At 40.1% G+C, this 20,343-nt stretch overlaps 1 protein-coding gene and 1 long non-coding RNA gene across 3 annotated transcripts in view; one reads left to right on the forward strand and one right to left on the reverse strand.

The window, feature by feature from the left end:
- NECAB1 (N-terminal EF-hand calcium binding protein 1) overlaps positions 1–20,343 on the reverse strand; it is a 152,612-nt gene that overhangs the window by 70,445 nt on the left and 61,824 nt on the right. For both annotated transcript variants that reach the window (XM_038392593.1, XM_038392594.2), the window contains exons 4-5: positions 9,358–9,383; positions 7,267–7,364 (exon numbers count right to left, since the gene is read on the reverse strand). In XM_038392593.1, coding sequence (XP_038248521.1) covers positions 7,267–7,364; positions 9,358–9,383 — 124 coding nt within the window. The remainder of the gene's footprint in view (positions 1–7,266; positions 7,365–9,357; positions 9,384–20,343) is intronic.
- Positions 15,058–17,046, forward strand: LOC119851949. Its single transcript, XR_005291471.1, has 2 exons — positions 15,058–15,189; positions 16,101–17,046. It is a non-coding gene; the product is annotated as an uncharacterized LOC119851949 (long non-coding RNA).

Genomic DNA, 20,343 nt, shown 5'->3' on the forward strand with positions numbered 1-20,343 from the left:
TTGTGCTGATTAGGCCTCAGCTGGAATATTTTATGTCCAGTTCTGGGCATCACATTTCAGGAAAGATGTGGACAAATTGGAGAAAGTCCAGAGAAGAGCAACAAAAATGATTAAAGATCTAGACAATATGACCTCTGAGGGAAGATTGAAAAAATTGCGTTTGTTTAGTCTGGAGAAGAGAAGACTGAGAAGGGACATAAGTTTAAGTACATAAAAGGTTGTTACATGGAGGAGGGAGAAAAATTGTTGTTGTTAACCTCTGGGGATAGGATAAGAAGCAATGGGCTTAAATTGCAGCAAGGGCAGTTTAGGTTGGACATTAGGAAAAACGTTCTGTCAGAGTGGTTAAGCACTGGAATAAATTGCCTAGGGAGGTGGTGAAATCTCCATCATTGGGGACTTTTAAGAGCAGGTTGGACAAACACCTGTCAGGGATGGTCTAGATAATACTTAGACCTGCCTTGACTGCAGGGGACTGGACTAGATGACCTCTCGTGGTCCCTTCCAGTTCTGTGATCATTAAGATAATGTATTATTGCCTTCATTTAAAATTAAATGAATGCAGTCTAGCGAGGGATTGTCTAACTTTAGACATTTATCTGCTGCTTTTGCTATGATTTTAATCCTTTATTTTCCCCCACATCTGCAAGGTGCAGCTAATTTCTTCTATAATGATGCTATAAACTTCTCTTTATCTGCAAGCAATACGTCCTTTCCTGTTCTTCTTGTATTCTCTTCCCTGAACAAAGAAGTGTTCTGCCACCTGTATACATCTTTTCTCTTACCTGAGTATTTTTTTCTTTTCCTATTTTGGGCAGTGGGTGCCTTTTGGTAGCCTCCGCAAGTGATATTTTTTTGAATGTTAATTTTTTGTATTTATCTTGCTCATTCTGCTATTGCATATCCTTTATATGTTGCACTGTGCTTTCCTCCACAATTGCTGCATGTAAGTTCTGTCCCTTCTGCACACTTCTCATCTGAGTGATTTCCTCCCCATTTATTGTACCTCATTCATTGTTCCCTTACAAATGGCTGCCATATGTCCAACCTTGTGACAATCCTAGTACCTCACACGGGGAGGCGGTGTAAATATATAGTTTAACCCAGAAAGATCAATACTCCATTTGGATCATATCTGGAAGTGTCCCATCTTTGAGTAAGTAGCCATTTAACAAACACTTTCATTTCCTGCACTCTTTGATTTCATCCACAGACAATCCAAGTGGCACTTTATATGTGACCAATCTTGCTTCAATCAGGCATGTAAGACCGTTGACAAGTAACTTTCATTTTTCCTAGGGTTACAGTTTAAGAAGTAGTTTAACTTGCTCTTTATGTGTACATTTTATCAATAGCTCTTTTTATGCCACCAACACTTGGCTTTATCCATTCTGCCATTTTCAGGGGTTAACATTTCCTATTTTCATTTCTTCAGTAACTGATTTGACAATTTTAAAATGTAGACTTTTATCCTGTTTTTCATTTCTCCTCCAAATCCTGATATTAATATTAGTAGTGTTTTTTCCAATCTGAGACCTTTCCTCATCCCCTGCTGCTCCCCCTTCATAATCCAAGGCAACTCTTCTCCTCCCTCATTATTAGTTTCACTGTTCTGCCTCATTTCCAGTGCGGTCTGGGGCTAGCCACAGTCCTTAATTCAGTCTCACCGCCTTCAGCCAGAAACCAATACTCATCCTGACTCAAATCTCAGTGCCAAGCCTAGCCTAGATTTGCCCTGCCCCTTCCTGCTCTTATTTCATGGCTTTATAATCCTAGTCCAGCTCCTCTCCCAGCTGGGCTTCATCTGCCATTAGGCCCTATCAATCCCTGGTTCTCTTCCAGGTGCAACATCTATGGTTAACTTGCTCATCCTGGCCCACATTAATGTGCTCAGGACTTGTGTAGAGTGGATACCCCATCACAGCAGTTCTCTCTTCACCTAAGAAAACAAAAGAAACAGCTGTTGGATTTTGGGAGCAGACCCTGGCATACGAGTTTGGTCAGCAATGTTACTAGAAACATTCTGAAGAGAGTTCACCTTGAACCCAGTCTAGTTCAAGTTTTAAAAGTGTTTTATCTTTATCTCTCTTGTAACCATTTCTGACTTTTTAATACCTTGGGAGTGCGCTTGCTTAAAACCTCTATTTTTGTAAGTAAATAAACTGTTTTTAACTTTTAAAACTAATCCAGTGTTATAAATCGTTTGGGTAACAGACCATTGTATGTTGATCCACTTAGAGGGGCAATGGGCCTAATATATCAGGACTGTCCAGGAGAGGGCTGAAATTGCAAAACACGTTTTTTTGGGGGGGAAATCCAGAACTGAGAATGTTTTGGGTTCATCCTGAGAGTAGTAACCAAGGCTGGTGGAAGCCAGAGTGTGGCTGGTGTTTGGTGACAGGCAGCTGTGGTCAGAGTTGTGGGACCAGGGCTGTAGCTATACACAGACACTCTGTATGTGACCTGCATTCTGTTTGTGAGGAGCCCAGGTTGGGAGCTACAGTAGCAAAGCTTTGCGAGACTACTCAGGTTGCAGGGCAAGTGGTGACACAGCCCCTCGCTGTCTGGATTGCTCCCCAGAATATATTAGAAGCATTGAATCTTGAATTTTTAATGCTTCCTGTTTGTAAGACTGAAAAAGAGAGAGGTAAACACAACTATCTCAGCTTTCACTTTGAGCAGGAAAATTGTAACCTGCCAGCTAGAGGAAGAAGAATCCAAACCAACTCGTAATCTAGCCCTCTCGACTATTGTTGCCAGTCTGGCAACAAAAGTGACTCATACAGTAACTTATCCCCAGAAGAGGAATGATCAAATATCAAGTGCCACAAACATCAAGTCCACCCCACCTATAAATTCTCAAAGCTTTCCTTCCCTTCCTTGTCCAACTGTGTGTGTATCTCCTGGATCAGAGCTGCAACAATAGGGCTTTGGCCCAGCATGCTTTAGTAAGATGTCTATAGCATTTAAAGTACATTCTCTGGGAACAGAATTAAACTCTTCTTTAACTGCATATGCTTCCCTTTTTTTACATCTTCTTTCTTTTTGTTCTTTATCTCAGTGATTCTCCTTCAGATATGAATAATGATAGGGCACCTAGTAATCACACAGTAACGAACACCATATTCCACCCAGATGAACGCTGCAGAAGCTGACTATTTCAGTAAAGAAAGCTAAGGATAAAATTCTTCTCCTGCACACACATTGCACAGTACCTTGTGCTAGGAATAGTCCCATTTACTTCAATAAGACCATTCAGAGTAGGGTACTACTCAGTTTCAATAAGAATGGCAGAATCTAGCCCAACACTGGAAAAGAAAAGGGGCCTAATCCAAAACCCATTGACATTAGTGGAAAATCATCCCTGGATTTCAATGGGTTTTTGATCAGATTAAGTCAGGCAAAGCTCATATTGGAGTTCTGCTTGACTGAGGACTGCAGAATGTCACATGCTGAGATTTGGGAACAAAACTGCATGGACTTAATTAATGCAGGTGCCTGTAAAAAGTGTTGTGAAATTTCAGAAAACAAAATTTAATGCAATTAAAAAAAAAATCAAACCAGCTTCATGGTGATTCCTTGCTGCACATTAAAATAATGAATATTTGCATTTATGAACATGAATCAAACAATATTGCTCACTGTTACCAATTTCAGTTAGAAAAAATGCAAGAACAGTAAACAAGAAATTACACTGAACTCCAATATTTTTAGCTTAATGCAACCTCGATTTACCTAAGTTTATGTTCTGAATATGGAAGGAACTGAAAGCTTGTTCACAATTCAGTTTTTAGAATTTCAAACATGCTGATCCAATGTATTTGTGTTCTCACTGAAGACAGACATTTTTTCCCTCTACTTGGTTACCCTGGAAACTGAGGATGAACAATTTATCTAGGGGCCTGATCCTGCAGTTGTCATATAAAATACCCATTGAATAAGGATGCCATGCCTTAGAGGGGTGCCTGATTTTTGGCCCAGCACTGGTTGTTTATCTGGCTTTAAGTTGGGTGGATCAAGTGCATGAAGGGACAAACCAATTCTTTTCTCCCCAAAAAAAAGCAGAAGTTGTTATGACTGAATGAGTTACCTGTCGGAAAGAGTGCTTGCCTAGGAAACAGACCTGAAGAAGAGCTCTGTGTAGCTCGAAAGCTTGTCTCCTTCACCAACAGAAGTTGGTCCAATAAAAGATATTACCTCACCCACCTTGTCCGTCTAGGAACCAATCTGTCATTTAAGGGCCTGATTATGAAGTGCTTGAGCTTCCTCAACTCAGTAGGAAGTCCAGGGGAGTGGAGGGCACTTGACATCTCTCAGGATCAGGTCCTTAGTCCCCCATAATACCCAAGTATTGCAGGGCCCTCCTATGTGAAAAGATGATCGCTATCATAAAAATACATAGAAACTTTAAAGAATTCTCCCTAAAATACTGAATACTCTGGTTCTCTGTCTGCTCAGCTTTTATATGCTCATGATAGCATGAGCACCCTGTTCTGTTTCCACCGTTTTTAATAAAAAATGGTGGACTGAAAGATTTGTATACCCTGGGATTATTATCATTTAATACTAGTATTAGAAGGTGATCCATTCCTGTTTGGTGGCCCTTCTGTTGGTAGCATCTGACTTGGATGATGAAAATGAACATGTGTTGGTCTGCACTGCTTTGGATCGTTATCAAGCAGAACCTGTGATTAGCATGGATGCATGTCCTCTGGAATGGTGGCCAAAGAATGAAGGGGCATACGAATGTTTAGCATATCTGGCATGTAAATATCTTGCAATGCCGGGTACAACAGTGCCATGTAAATACCTGTTCTCACTTTCAGGTGATGTAAATAAGAAGCGGGCAGCATTATCTCCCATAAATGTAAACTTGTTTGTCTAAGGATACGTCTTCACTAGCCACTGGATTGGCGGGTAATGATCGATCGGGGATCGATTTATCGTGTCGTCTAGACATGATAAATTGATCCCCGAATTGATGCCTGTACTCCACCAGCAGGAGGAGTAAGCTGAGTTGATGGGGGAGCCGCCGCGGTTGACTCGCCGCCATGAGGAAAGCCAGGTAAGTCGAACAAAGATGCTTTGACTTCAGCTACACAAATAGCGTAGCTAAAGTTGTGTATCTTATTTTGAAATCCCCTTCCCCCCCCAGTGTAGCCCAGCCCAAGTGATTGACTGAACAAGAAGTAGGACTGAGTGGACTTGTAGGCTCTAAAGTTTTATATATTTTTGTTTTTGAGTGCAGTTTGTGTTTAAAAACAAACTACATTTGTAAGCTGCACTTCCACAAAAGAGCACTACAGTACTTGTATAAGGTGAACTGAAATATTTTTTACAGTGCAAATATTTGTAATAAAAATAAAGTGATCACTGTATGCTTTGTATTCCGTGTTGTAATTGAAATCAATATATTTGAAAATGTAGAAATCATCCAAAAATATTTAAATAAATGGTATTCTGTTTAACAGTGTGATTTAAAACTGTGATTAATCACAACTATTTTTTTAACCTTGAGATTAAAAAAATTAAATCACGATTAATCATTTAACCGCCCTACTGTGGATGCATAGTGCTGTGTGGAGCGTGCTGTCCAATGTGTCTCCCGAGGAAAGCAAAACCACTAAGCATGAATCTGAAGTCAAGATAATGTCTAGGCAAGTTTTAATGTTTTTGAGTTGCTGAGGTAGCTAAATGTAACACTTATTAATATCCCAGATTTTCCCATTTGTTTTGTTTCCAGTCAGTAATGCTTTTCTTCACAACATTCTTACTACTCTGAGACTCCTCCTATGTAATTAACTTCCAGAGTAATTCTTAAATGCAGCATTCTATTTACATCCAATAATTAGATGGCATGTTCTGCCATTTAGCACTATCCTGTACACGTGCCTAATCAAGCAGTTTATATTTAGGCTTATGTCTAGAAAGAATAAATGCAGATATTCCTTATTAATGCCCCTATCTGGCAAGCGGCTGAATACTCTCAAGCCCATTGACTTCACTGGGAATTGGAGGTGCACAGCACCTCCCTAGATCATTCTCTAAATAAGTAAATGTAATAGGGTATGCAAACACCACTCTGGACAACAAGGGGTTAAAATGCTGCTCTGGGCTTAGTCAGCCCAGCCCCACCACATCTGCAAGACAGGTACAGGCTGGAGGAAGAGTTAAAAGGGCGCAGACCAGCTCACTTGTTGGTGGACCAGGGAAGAGAACAGACCTTCAACCTCTGAGGAAAGGCAGGAACTTCCCCAACAACCACTGCTTGATAGTCCCTCCCTGAGGTAAGGGAAGGCCAGATCCTGACACACCCTGAGAGAGAGGTGTTCCTTGTTCTCTTTTACTAACTCAGTTCATTTGTGTCAACTACCCTTGCTTTGTGTTTATGGACTACCCTGGCAGGGGAGAGACTTTGAAGTGACCTGGCCAGAGGGCCAAGTCGCAGGAAGGGGCAGGCCACTGCAGAGAGCAACTAGCAGCAGCAGATCCTAGTGGAGAGATGCCATGCCACATCCAGTCATGAGGAGATGCTGGCGGTGAGCCAACCCTTGCACAGTAAGATATAAACTTTCTGTCTGTTTGTACATGTCAGTTGCTCAATTAAAATATGTACATTCTGTACTCTTGGAAAAGCCTTGATGCAAGAGATGGCATCTTCTGTAATTATGGTACTGATGAGAATCCCCATATTTCTCTTGTCTATATGATGCTTTTATGGGCTTGATGCAGGAATTACTGGGAGAGATTCCATGGCCTGTGTTATAAATGATTATAGCCTTTTCTGGCTTTAAAAATCTATAAATCTGCAACTGGCCATACTGTAAATTGTGTTCCTGAACACATCCTAAAAACTAACTATTGAAAGCTGCGTTTAGTGCTTCTCTCATTCTATACTCAGGTAATTGGCTTAATACAACGTTACCATTTTTCCTGGAATGCAGCACCTTTATGATATCCAGGATCTTTTGAATGGAATATGAACACCCTACATTATTAGGGGTTGAAGGTCATGTCTGTCTTCAAAAAGGTAATTTTGCATGGATTGAAACTACAAATTCCTTGCACCTAGACTTTAATGCTGTGGTATTTTGACCATTTCAAGAAGCCTGTTTCTCCTCTAGTAATAAAACAAAAAAAATGTGGAAATAATTAAACAAGAGTTATCAAATACTTCATGAATAATGAAATTAAACTGCAGTACATCAAATCACAATAGAAAAGACTCAAAATATTGTGTAGAAGATAAATATAACTTCCACTTACTTTCTTCGTTTTGTCCATTGCCTTCAGTATAGAAACATTTAGGTCTTCTAAGGCAGACAGCACATTTTCATACTCTCCCAAATGCCGAGAAAAATATTCTGTAAGAATAAATCATGACTCCAACAATCTTTCATCTAGGATTTTAGGTATTAGACCCAGCTAATAAAATAAATGTAACAAACAGCTCACCATGTTCTGAGTATAATGGAAATATATACTTCCCTAAATTTTCAGTATGGGATGAAACTGAAGTGCTTTTCCATAAAATTCTATTTTATCAAGGAAAGTAATTAACATAATTATATTTGTTTTTCTTTTAGCAGTACTGTGTATTCATTTGAGGGAATTGGGATTGTATAGTGAATAGGGCATAGGATTATGAATTGAGAGACCCTGAGGTCAACTGCGGCTTGACAGGTCAATTAATATCTCTGCACCATAGCATTAGATGAAAAATAGCTCTGGTATGTCTATGCATGCTGCAATCACATCTCTGACTGCAGTGTAGACTTACCCTGTGAAGTTTTTTAGTTAAATGAGAAGGAAACAAAGTCAGTGGACTCACTAATGCATAAGATTGAGGAGAATTTAGAGACAGAAGCTGATATTGCTTAGAGCCTGAATTCACTTATTTGCCTCATTATTCACAAAAATAAGTGGAAGGTAGTGAGACTTAGGTCTTGGAGATCCATTTTATTTGGAGGAGAGGGAAATAAAATGTGGAAAAGCTGTAAAAAAAAAATCACTGAAGTAAGCATGTGGCTATTTCAGATTTTTCAGGCAAAGGGCTCAGATTAATTCAATTCCAGAATTATAAAGACCAAAGCAGGGAAGATGAGAAACAAACTGGTGGGAATTTGTAAGAGATTTCTGAGGATGCTGGAAAGATCAGCTGTTATGAGAGTAGCTAATGTAACCCATGTTTAATCAAAGTTAATAGGAAGAACAGGATACCTTTAAATCTTATATGCCAAATTCTGCATATAGCATTTAGCACTTACAGTCAGACAATGGAACAGAAGTCTGTTTGCATGGGCCTGACTGCAGAATTGGGGCCTAAGTGAGTGCACAATTTGCAGATGTAATAAGCTGATCACTAGCAGTAAACTATAAATCAAAGCAGTAGAGAAAGGGCACAAAACCATTATCCTCCCTTTTGAGGTCAGCTGTAGATAATTTTGGCCAGATCTCAGGCTGCTGTAAATCACCATAGCTCCTTTGACTTGAGGTGAGGATCTGGCCTTGTGGTGTTTCAGCCATGCACTCATTGCATTTCATCTAAAAGAGATCACTCATTCGCCTCACATTTGGTCAGTGTCGCATTAGACCTACATGCGAACATGCTGGCATTCAAATGATTGTGGGTATTTCACAGTGACCTCCTAAAAGGCTTCCATGCTATCAGCTCTGGAAAAATATAAATGCACATATACCACTCTGCCCATCATTCTCTGACTTTCCTCCCAGAACTATGCATTTTTTTTTTTTACAAGAATAACTGATTTTTGACATTTTTTGGGTGGATTTGAAGAACTTCTCTGAATTGTGTACTACATGCACTGCAAGCTGCATTATTAACTCAGATGCTGTTAAACTAGCTCAGGAACAAAAATAAGTGGTTTTCAGGAAAGTAAGTGTGGTGGACAGCTTTTGTGAGGAAAATTCTGCAGCTAATGGGAGTTTGACTTGATAAATTCTGCCAAATCTTAATCAAGTTGGAGGAGAGTAACAAAGCCATTGGAAATGGTAAGGTTGCCTAACATTTATATTTGAGGAAGTAATGGAATAATTGGAATAAAAGTTGTCCGGTAATAAGCAAATAAAGTAGAGCAGAGAAAAGCACTTTTGAATGATAAAATGATGAGACTGAAATATTCATGAAGTATTTTTGCAGAATTCTCTAGCAGATTCCAATTTAGTCTTAAAGGTTCATTGAGCCATCTCCATTTTTCCCAGGAGTTCAGACCATGTAATTTTATATGCTTGTTCCACATCATCAAAGAGAAAAACGAGCTCAATCCACATGTGTTCACATGCAATACAAGCCTGTTGCAGTTTTGTTCTATGGCTGTCTTTGAAAAGGGAACTTACCACAGAGTTCTTCTGTGTCAAGGTTGCTGAAAAGATAAGAATATACAAATTTAATTTAATTGCTGTTCTTTGGCTTTATTAGTAAGGAGTAAGATTCAAAGAGTGACTGGACACATGGATAACATGAATATCCAGAATTACAACAATTTATATATAAAGTAGTTATAAAAACCTCATGTTTCAGAAGTTATGCCAATCTCTAATTATTAGGGACTAGAATAAGACCTTTGATAGCCAGATCAATCCACATGTGTCTACTGCTAAGTGCTTAAATCTTCCTCTGAGCAGGGGTTAGCAATTTTGCCACCCCGAGCATTCGCCGCCTACTTGTCACTGTGGCAAGAGCAGCGGAGCTGCCGCCGAATTCCCGCCATGGGACACTGACTGCCACCCCATTCTAATTGCCACCCCAAGCACCTGCTTAGAAAGCTGGTGCCTGGAGCCAGCCCTGCCTCTGAGATGTCTGGTATTGGCTGCTGTTGGAGACAGAATACTGGACTAGATGGACCACATGTCTGACCCAATAAGGCAATTTCTATGTTCCTTGGTAGTACACTTTGTAGTACCTACACCTCAATATAATTGTGACTGGTACTTTAATATCTACAATATATTGTGGTGCTTACAACAGTATTTGGAGTCATGGATCTTCCATGGACCACAGAACTCTTTACAAACAAGTAAGCCACATCACATTTTTGTGAAGTAGGTAAGTATTATGCCCTATGAAAGTGTACAGGGAAAAGTGTAGTACCCCTTTCAGAGACAGGCTGATACCAATAGCCTGCAGATAATCAAGGAGGTCCTGCCACACCCTGAGGGCTGAGCCATATAAATGGCCAAGATGCAGAGTTAACTCAGTCAAGCAAAGCAGAGTGGGGAATAGAAGCCAGGTAGGCTGCAGTGAGTGCGGGTTGCTTTCCGAGTACATCTATGCAACAACAACAACAAATAAAAACTCATGGCAGGGACTCTCAGAACCCAGGTCAACTGACTCAGACTCATGCTATAGGGAAAAAATAGCAGTGTAGGCAAGGCTTGAGCTCTGTTCTTTTGCTGGGTTTCAGAGCCTGGGCTCCAGCCTGAGCCCAAATGTTTATACTGATATATTTAGCTCCACTGTGCAAGCCCAAGTCAGTTGACCCAGCTCAGAGACTTGCCGCTGTGGGTTGTGGTTTTTGGTGTGTAGACCTACCCACAAGCATCAGGAGACAAGCCTAACCTGACTTGGAGACTGGTGCATGGACTGTAAGTTTGGGAGCCCTGAACCACAGTCCTGATGAGCAGTTTGTTACAATGATTCCTGTCCTGAAATCTGATGAAAAAAGGGACGTGGTATTTTTGTGAATATGGCTTCTTGCCTCAGGTGACTAAAGAGAATCTTTTGCTGCTGCACTGGGTGAAATTAAAGTGAGGCATACCAGTAGCACCATCCTGGGCTCTAAGGGGATGTGTAGGGACTACCCACACCTTTACACACCCATTTCACAGACTAGCAAACTAAGGCACTTGTGATCTCCAAGTGAGTCACTTGGAGATCACACAGTGGTCAAGGCTGAGCTGCCAACTGAACCCAGGAGTCCTAACACACAGTCCCTAGCTCTGTTCATGATAGAACTTCCTTCCATTCATTACAAGGACTGAGATTGTTTCCTATATGGGGGAAAAAATCAACAGTGGCTCAGGAAGTTCACTCTTTGTATTGTTTCATCAGGGGTGGAGGTTCTGCTTCACAGGAGAAGCAGGGGTTCCATCCCCAAGATTCCTCTATGTCCTTGCACCAGCTTTGACCCCTAGCTGCACTGCCAGGCCATTCCCTGCTGCTCCTTGAGGAAGGAGATGTTCCACATCAGGGATTCAGTCAGCATTAGCTTCTACAAAGAATCCCACCCTGGAGCAGTGGGTAGTGATGATGAGGGAAGGATGTATGTTTCTCCATGGTCCCAGTCCTTCCCTTTCTGCCTCCAAGCCCCAGCATTCCCTCTCCTTCTCCAAGGAGGGGTTATCACGGGGATTGGGGGAAGAGCAGGGATGATGCTATGAAGGTTGCCTTCTTTCTTCATTGGTCCCCTGGTCAGGGATCTGCGCAATATTCAGATGCTCTGGCTAGCTCTTGAAGTGTAACTAACACACAGCACTTTGTTTAGGCTTGGCTTTAAAGTTAGGTACTTTACAAGAGGAAGTGAAGAATTAATCTTTCATCTGCTACTAGCTGCTCAGATACTGGTAACTTCTCAGTGGAAAAAGGAAAATGCCAAACCAAAAAGAAATGGTTCAAACACATGGGAGTTTGTGGTTATGGAAAATTAACACATCAGTTCCATACCTAACCAAAAAGATATTTGGTTACTTTTTATTCCATACTCAAAGTACATCCATCTGCAATTTTTTTTTGAATATCAACATTTGATAGACATGTCTGGTCTGTTAAATGTGCATATAAACACTTTGCTCAGTTTAATAAAGTTGCTAGAAATGATATATTATAGTTGTAATGATGCTCACTCTATAATAAGGTACACCTGTTAAACAGAAATCTGACTTTTTTTGTAGAATTTTGTTTACAGAAACAACTGGTACGTGTATGGGTTTTTTTTTATATTTACATGGCAAGGATTTATAACCATGTTAAAATTTCCTAAATAAATAGTTTAAAAATTAGTTGATTTAAGAAAACTTCCATCTGAAGGCTTCTTTCTTTCCATTTTGGGATTAGAAATTGGTTTGAATTACTCTACTGAACCATTTGATATATGTATTGTCATCTAACTGTTTTTCCTACCCCTGAAATTTTTTTTTCTCCTCTCTCTCTTTCTCCCTCTGTCTCTCTGGACACAGTCCAGTTTGGACTTTCTGATATATTAGCATTTTTGCTCCATTGAAGAATTTTTACACTGAGTTAAATGGAGCTTTCACAGGACCATGTTTTTGCTATGTATTTCTGCTGTAATGTAATGGAGACTATGACATGCAGTGTTGTTAAGTCAGTGGAGGTTATCATGAAAACATAGTACTCCACGTTACACATATCATGCAGGATTGCTGACCTTAACTGACACTTGTTCAGTTTGTAGTTTTTTTCCCCCTAAATTAGTATATTTTTCAATTTTTTTTAATCAAAGGAAGCTTGTGTCTCATTGCCACAATTACAAGCTGTTGGGTACGCAACTGAAACCTTTACAAAATGAATGAAAATTACAGAGAGAGAGGGATAAAGCTATTAGAAGTGATTTTTTTAGGTCTTGGGGGTGTCAATCCAGTGAAATACCAGGAATTAAATTCGCTTGCAAAAACTAACAAATCCAAAGTAATTTAAGATCTCGCAGTTCAGCATCCAGACACTTCTATCTCATGGCAAAAAATAAAACCTGAAGTATACTGTACTGTAGAGCAGAAGGAACACTTTCCTTTTTTGATACCCTCTCTCTCTCTCCCCCCCTGCAGCCTACCACTGTCGGCCTACTACCTTTACTAACGCACCAAATAGAAATAATAAATATTAGAACATTATTGAATCAACTTAAAGGTACACAATCTTATCTATTGTATTAATGTCTTTCATTTTTTTTTCTTATGTTGGTTACTCTTCCAGTACATTGAATCAAATTTAATTGGTCTACAGTCCTCTGTTGTTACTGCACCTCTACTTGGTAATTTCTTAAAAAAAAAAATTAAAAAATGCAGTAACAAAAAATCCCTCCAAGAATAAAAATGAAGATCAGAAGGCTGTTCAGAAATGCAGTTTTCAGTGACAATGTATGCTTTACAGATATAGGAATTAACAAAAGTTAAAGGAAGAGTGCAGAGGCAGATAAATCAGTTTTGTTTCCTGAAGCTGTTCATGGAGTAAGACTCATTTTCATCCCATCAAATGGAGGGATTCTTTTAAGTAGGGCTGAAATATTATTTTTAATACCTGAAAGTCCAGATTTTCTGCCCTGCAGGCATTTTAATAATTGAAAAGAACATTTTTTAAAAAACTTAAAATTCCCTTATTTACATGCATTCTTGCTTTGCACTTCACAGGTTTTTCTCTGCGTAGGTGACACTCTTGGTTGTGATATTGAATATAATAGCTTTTAAGGCCAGAAGGAACATCATGATGATCTGTTCTGACCTCAAAACAGCATTGCCACCTTTTCAGGTTTTCCCAGGATCATCCTTTTTGTGGTGGTAGTTCTGGGAAATCTGTAAGGGTGCTCAGTACATGCTAACAGCTGTCTAGTTTTATGGACTCTAGATCATCCCAAATATCCTGTGTTTTTGTACATCGGAACCCTGTAAAACCTGTACAACCGGCAACCCTTCTCCTATCACAGGGCAAAGAACCTCATGGAGTTATTTCTGCATCAAGCCCATAACTTCTGATTGAGCCACACTATAAGTTATGGGAGGAGATGTACCAGTTCCAGAAACCTGCCTTTCATACTGATTGCCTGGTTCTTGCTGACTTTCTTCAGCAGAGGCCTGCTCTCTCACAGGAACTTTCTCTGGGCCTGCCTTTTGAATGCGGCAGAGGTGTGTCATTGCTAAAGCAGGCATTTTGTAACTGGCTGCAGCAGCACCCTCTCTTCCATGTGGTAAGTTCTTAACTCCCATTCGGTTTCCTTTTTTCTACTCTTGAGGAGATGATACTTTCTTCCTACTCCCATGCTACAGCCAGAAAAGTCCCTTATCTCGTCATCAGGGTAGTCCTTTCAGGTTACCCTGCAAAATCACCCTTCCCCAGCCCTGATGAGCACTATGTGTATTCCAAGTGGATACAACTTTAGTTAGCAGATGGTTAGCTGTTTTTCCTCACTCCCACACCTTCTGCCCATGCCAATCATCAGTGGCTTTCACATACTAGCTCCATGTTCTATGAGGTTCTATGAACCTCTTGTCAAGGTTCCTTCCCCACTCTGAACTCTAGGGTACTGATGTGGGGACCTGCATGAAAAACCCCCTAAGCTTATTTTTACCAGCTTAGGTTAAAACTTCCCCAAGGTACAAACTATATTTTACCTTTTGTCTGTGGACCTTATTGCTGCCACCACCACGCATCTAACAAAAAACCAAGGAAAGAGCCCACTTAGAAACGTCTTTGCCCCCAAAATCCCCCCAAGCCCTACACCCCCTTTCCTGGGGAAGGCTTGATAAAAATCCTCACCAATTTGCATAGATGAACACATTCGCAAACCCTTGGATCTTAAGAACAATGAAAAAGCAATCAGGTTCTTAAAAGAATTTTAAAAGTAAAATTAAGTAAAAGAATCACCTCTTTAAAATCAGGATGGTAAATACCTTACAGGGTAATCAGATTCAAAACAAAGAATCCCTCCAGGCGAAACCTTAAGTTACAAAAAGACACAAAAACAGGAATATACATTCCATTCAGCACAACTTCTTTTATCAGCTATTTAAACAAAACAGAATCTAATGTATATCTAACTAGATTGCTTATTAACTCTTTACAGAGAGTTCTGACCTGCATTCCTGCTCTGGTCCCAGCAAAAGCAACACAAAGACAGAGAGAACCCTTTGTATCCCCCCCAACCTCCAGCTTTGAAAGTATCTTGTCTCCTCATTGGTCCTTTTGATCAGGTGCCAGCGAGGTTACCTTAGCTTCTTAACCCTTTACAGGTGAAAGGGTTTTCTTCTTCTGGCCAGGAGGGATTTAAAGGTGTTTAGCCTTCCCTTTATATTTATGACACCTCCATATTATATAAGGGCAAACAGAAGACAATTTCCAGGATGTATGTGTCACACAATGCTGGGAGAAGAGCATGAAGTGGGACCTAACTCACCAGGGGACATCAGCAGAGGCACACACCCTCAGCATGGCCTTTTTAGGTATTAGTGAGTGGGGTTTCTCTAAACCACTTTTCTCTTGAAATTACAACCACCTTCTGACTGCTCTCATTCACACCAACCCACTGCCACCAATTTTGTCCAGCTGAAGAATAAGTGCAATGTATATTTTTTTCTTATGACTCCCCGCTTTGGCTCAGCCTCACCCATTTCACAGAGCCAGTCATTGTGCATCGACTTTGCACAATGGAATTGTGTAAATTAAGTGCAGGACCCTAGCAGTAAGGTTTAGTGGTGAGAATAGTTTATATGGAAACATGCACCTTACATAAAATTTTAATTTTTTTATTTCAAATGGGTTTCATCTTGATAAGATTAAACTAACTGTTCTCTGTCAAGATGTAGATTTCATAAGTTAAGCTGTTTATAGCCCAAGTTCAAAATAGCAAGTCTATTGTAATTGCCTTGTTTCTAAGAAGAATAAGAAACTGGAGATGGTGAAACTGATCATAAGTTTGAGCTCTATTTTTAATTTTATAGATGGATGAATGTTGAGTGACTTACTGTTGCTAGGTTTTTTCCAATTACCTATTTTTGTATATATTTATTTATATATTGAACTGTCCCTAAACTGGTGACACAATGTTACCTTAACACCTTTCACCCAGATAGGACCAGGCCAACTTGTGTAATGTATCTGAATTGTTGATATTTTGCGGGAAGGGTCACAGACTCAGTCTCTGCAAAATGCAGAATACTGGCTATTTTAAAAATTGCTTATTTAAGCAAACATTTTCCAAATGGCACTTACTAAGAGTGACTTAATTCAAACCTAATTGGACCAAGCTGCATAGCTCTAAGGTAGGCCTTACAGCTGATTTGTTTGAAGACCTTGGAGGAAGGTGCGGCAAAGCAAAATAAGTAAAGTAATGCTGAGAAGCCTTGCCTTGCAGGTCAACAAGCAACCTGAGAGATGACTGACCTTCCAAAATCTTCAAGACCCAGCCATCTTGGGGAAAGGAAGTAACAACATCAACAACCAGCCCTCTCCAGCCTTTGACCTTGCACCCAATTCTCTCCTTGCACCCAAAGGAGGCTTATTAGCAAGAAGCACCATGCCAGCTGAATATCACCATCTGCTGCCTTGCTTACGCTTCTAGCTCCTATTCTGCAAGAGTCCAGAAGACAGTGGGAGCAGGAGATTTGCAACCCCCCCAGTTGTATTAAGTATATTGTTTTTCCTTTTTCTGTGTTTGCTTATTAGCTGGGAGCTGTCCCAGCCTTTTTAGTTTTGGAGTGTGTAAGTGAAAGCGTGGCTGTGTGTGTGAGCACCCATAAAGATGCCTGAAAGAAAAGTTCCCCAGGCTTAGCCAGGTTTAAATATTGTCTAATAAAATTATTCATTAGTGTGTGTTCTGTATTTAAAGTCCTGAGAGACTTGAAATTTTCATATCTAATTTCTGGTAAATAAGGGTTGTTAACTTTCTGTTTAGCATGCTTGTTAAAGTCTTTGTTAGAATATCTGTGTTGGGGAGGAGAGGTTAGCCACCACAGAGGAAATGAAATCTAAGAAGAAAACTTTATAATGGGGTCTAAGGTTGAGACATTAGATAATAATTTGTTTTCAGTGTTAATCTACTTAACCATTCAAATTATATTTATATCTATATTTAAATATAATATATATTTTGACTGACTGTGGTGAAATCTTTTTAGGGACTTGTAACCATTTGACAGCTACCGTCTTAGACTCCTTGGAATGTATAATAATGATCATTTTCAGCACTAATTTGATGACTTAACTCTATTCCAATACTGAGACTGATCTGATGTTGATTTGATGTACTTTATGCTTACAGTAGTTAGTTAATACAATAAATAGTAGTTTTGCTTTGGTGATATGTGTTCTTGCTTTGGTTTTAGTGTAAAGGTTTTATACATTTTATAAAACTGATACTGAGTCACATTTTCTTTCAAAAAGCAAGAGGGGTCCAGTAGCTTTTGAGGGCCAGGCAGAGACATTGGGTGATCAACCTAGAAGCCTGACCAGCTTTATTAAGAAGCTTGGTCAGTCTTTGATTCTCACAATGGCCACTTTACCCCATCGTTAGGCAGTCACAGGTACTTCCATATGGTACAACATGTTGAAGTTATTGCTCTCTTGGTGTTACTCATGCCACTTTCTGGAGAGAATTTTGGAAGGATACTTATCAGAAAAGAGCCACCCCATCTTTAAACTAAGCCATAGTTGAAACTAAACAGAACACACCATGGAGAATGTTGTGGTGTTACAATGACAGAGCTTGTCTATGATCCTTATCATTTCTTTCACTGCAACCTGTGCTGCTTCACATCCTCTTTCCTAATTTCTTTCTGTGGAGAAGAAAGTAAATCAAGACTTGCTTCTTGACCCTTACGTTTAAAACCTCTCACATCCTGTCTGCCAGCCAGGCTTCCTCTCCTCTTTCAAATTTCTCCTTAAAATTCACTTATTTCATACTGATTGATTGTTTCCTTCTATCTAAGGTACTTATAGGCTTCCCATCACCATACTATCTGAGTACCTTACAGTTGTTGAGTATGTTTATCCTCACAAAAACCCTGTGAGTTTGGGAAGTACTAATCTCATTTTACAGATGGGGAACTGAGACAGAACCAAGCTAAGTGATTTGCCCAAGGTCACGCAGAAAGTCTCTGGCAGACAGGGAATCAAACCTAGGGATCATACTAGTGCCCAAATCACTGTACTTCCTTGTATCGCCTTCCTTGTCTATTGTATCTACTACCCATTGAGGGCAAATTGTGCTTTGTGTCCAGATAGAGTTAAATAGTAGGCTTTCCAGGGCAGAGACCCTGTAATTTGTATGTCTGTGAATGTTCGATACTATCAACATTAATAATATCTATCTTCAATCAGCATAGGCATGAGTAAACCTAGCAAATTTTGTTCTTCACAAAAAGGCCTAGCTAGCTGCAGAATCTGATGTAAGTAATTGGGGACTTAGAGGAGATTGGGGGGGTTGAGGTGGAAAATGCTTAGCACAGGATTGTGTCTGTAACATAACTCAGATTTGCAGTGCACAACTTTACAATGTTCCCATTAGTATACATGCCAAGGAATGCCATAGTATAGACCAGTGGTTCTCAAACTAGGGCCGCCGCTTATTCAGGGAAAGCTCCTGACGAGCCGGGCTGGTTTGTTTACCTGCCACGTCCACAGGTTCGGCCGATCACTGCTCCCAGTGGCCACGGTTCACAGCTCAGGCCAATGGGGGCTGCAGGAAGGGCAGCCAGCCCATCCCTTGACCCGTGCCGCTTACCACAGCCCCCATTGGCCTGGAGCAGCGAACTGCAGCCAGTGGGAGCCACAATCGGCCGAACCTGCGGACGCGGCAGGTACACAAACTTGCCCGGCCTGCTGGGGGCTTTCCCTGAAGAAGCAGCGACCCTAGTTTGAGAACCACTGGTATAGACTACAGTCTGGTAATACTGAACATATGTTATTTACAATATTTTCCAGATGACTGGCATTCTGATTTGTGGTGAGCATACTAGGCACAGTGTATAGTGGAGAGCATACATGTCACATCAGCACAATTATTTTCAGAACCTCTTCTGCCTATTAAACACAGTATTTTTTCACCTGCCTGACTTTCTCTGTTAAAACTCTGTGCCTAATATCATGAAGTTATTTTTAAGGACTATTTTAGGTATTCTTTTTAATATTCTTCCCTACCCACACCACATAGTTGAACCTATAAAAAGGCCATTCTACACTTGAGCCAGATTCAGTGATGATAAGTGCTAGCAGACATCCCTGATGGTAGAATCTCCAGAAATCCAAGATGTGGCAGTGCAAAGTAACTGCAACCTGTTCTTGACTCCCCCTTTATAAGGCATCATCGCAACATCAACCATGGATAAGGGCTTCCCACAAAGAGGGCCTGGCTAATGCCCTGATTCAGTGCTACTCTAGAATATCCACTACCTAAGCTCATACAGAGCCTTGTTGGGATGAAAGCTACCTCCACCCCAGCAGATAACTAGCACAGGGCAGTTGCATTCAGGATCTCCGTGGGTGCAGTGAGTTCTGCTGGCCCAGGGAAATGTAATTTACATTTGCTCGTTATAGGAAGCAGTTATGCACAAGGTAGACATAATGATGTAAAGAAGGTTACATAAACAGATTTTATTGAACGCTCTGAATAGCATTTCAAAGATTTTCATGAGCCAGTGTCATTTAGACATTTCGCTACCAATGACTGGTCTCATAATAAGATTTAGAAATTCACTGCTTAGTTATTAAAATCTCTTGTGTTCTGCAATCATTCTGCTGTAGGGGATTATTGTTTAATTCTGGTAGTTGGAGTCATCTGTTTTTGCCTAACATTCATGGTTCTATGCTCATCATGGTGGTGGCAGGAACTCTGGGGCTGGTATCCCTTATTGTTATGCAGAGGTATCCTTAGAATAATTAGTTATCACTTTGTGTGATGTGGTTACAACAGAGAATGAAATTGTTCTGAATAATGAATTGAGACAATATAATATACAATGCTCAGACAACCAAACAAACCTATAAATATACACTATAAACTGCTCCCTTGCATCAGAGGGTGAGTCACAAGAATGCAATGACTATGCAGCTGACTATACTAAATCAGTACTTCATCAGTGTGATATATGCCATCATGTGCCAGCAATGCCCCTCTGCCATGTACATTGGCCAAACTGGACAGTCTCTACACAAAAGAATAAATGGACACAAATCAGACATCAAGAATTATAACATTCAAAAACCAGTCAGAACATTTCAACCTCCCTGGACACTCAATTACAGACCTAAAAGTGGCAATTCTTCAACAAAAAAACTTCAAAAACAGACTCCAATGAGAAACTGCAGAACTAGAATTAATTTGCAAACTGGACACCATAAAATTAGGCTTGAATAAAGACTGGGAGTGGATGGGTCATTACACAAACTAAAAACTATTTCCCCATGCTAATTTCCCCCCCTACTGTTACTCATACCTTCTGGTTAGCTGTTTGAAATGGGCCATCCTGATTATTGCTAAAAAAGTTTTTTTTTCTCCTGCTGATAATAGCCCACCTTAATTGATTTGTCTCGTTAGAGTTGGTATGGCAACCCCTATCTTTTCATGGTGTGTGTGTGTGTATCTATCTATCTTTTTACTA

Source organism: Dermochelys coriacea, chromosome 2, assembly GCF_009764565.3.
Source record: "Dermochelys coriacea isolate rDerCor1 chromosome 2, rDerCor1.pri.v4, whole genome shotgun sequence".
Taxonomy (NCBI): Eukaryota; Metazoa; Chordata; order Testudines; family Dermochelyidae; genus Dermochelys; species Dermochelys coriacea.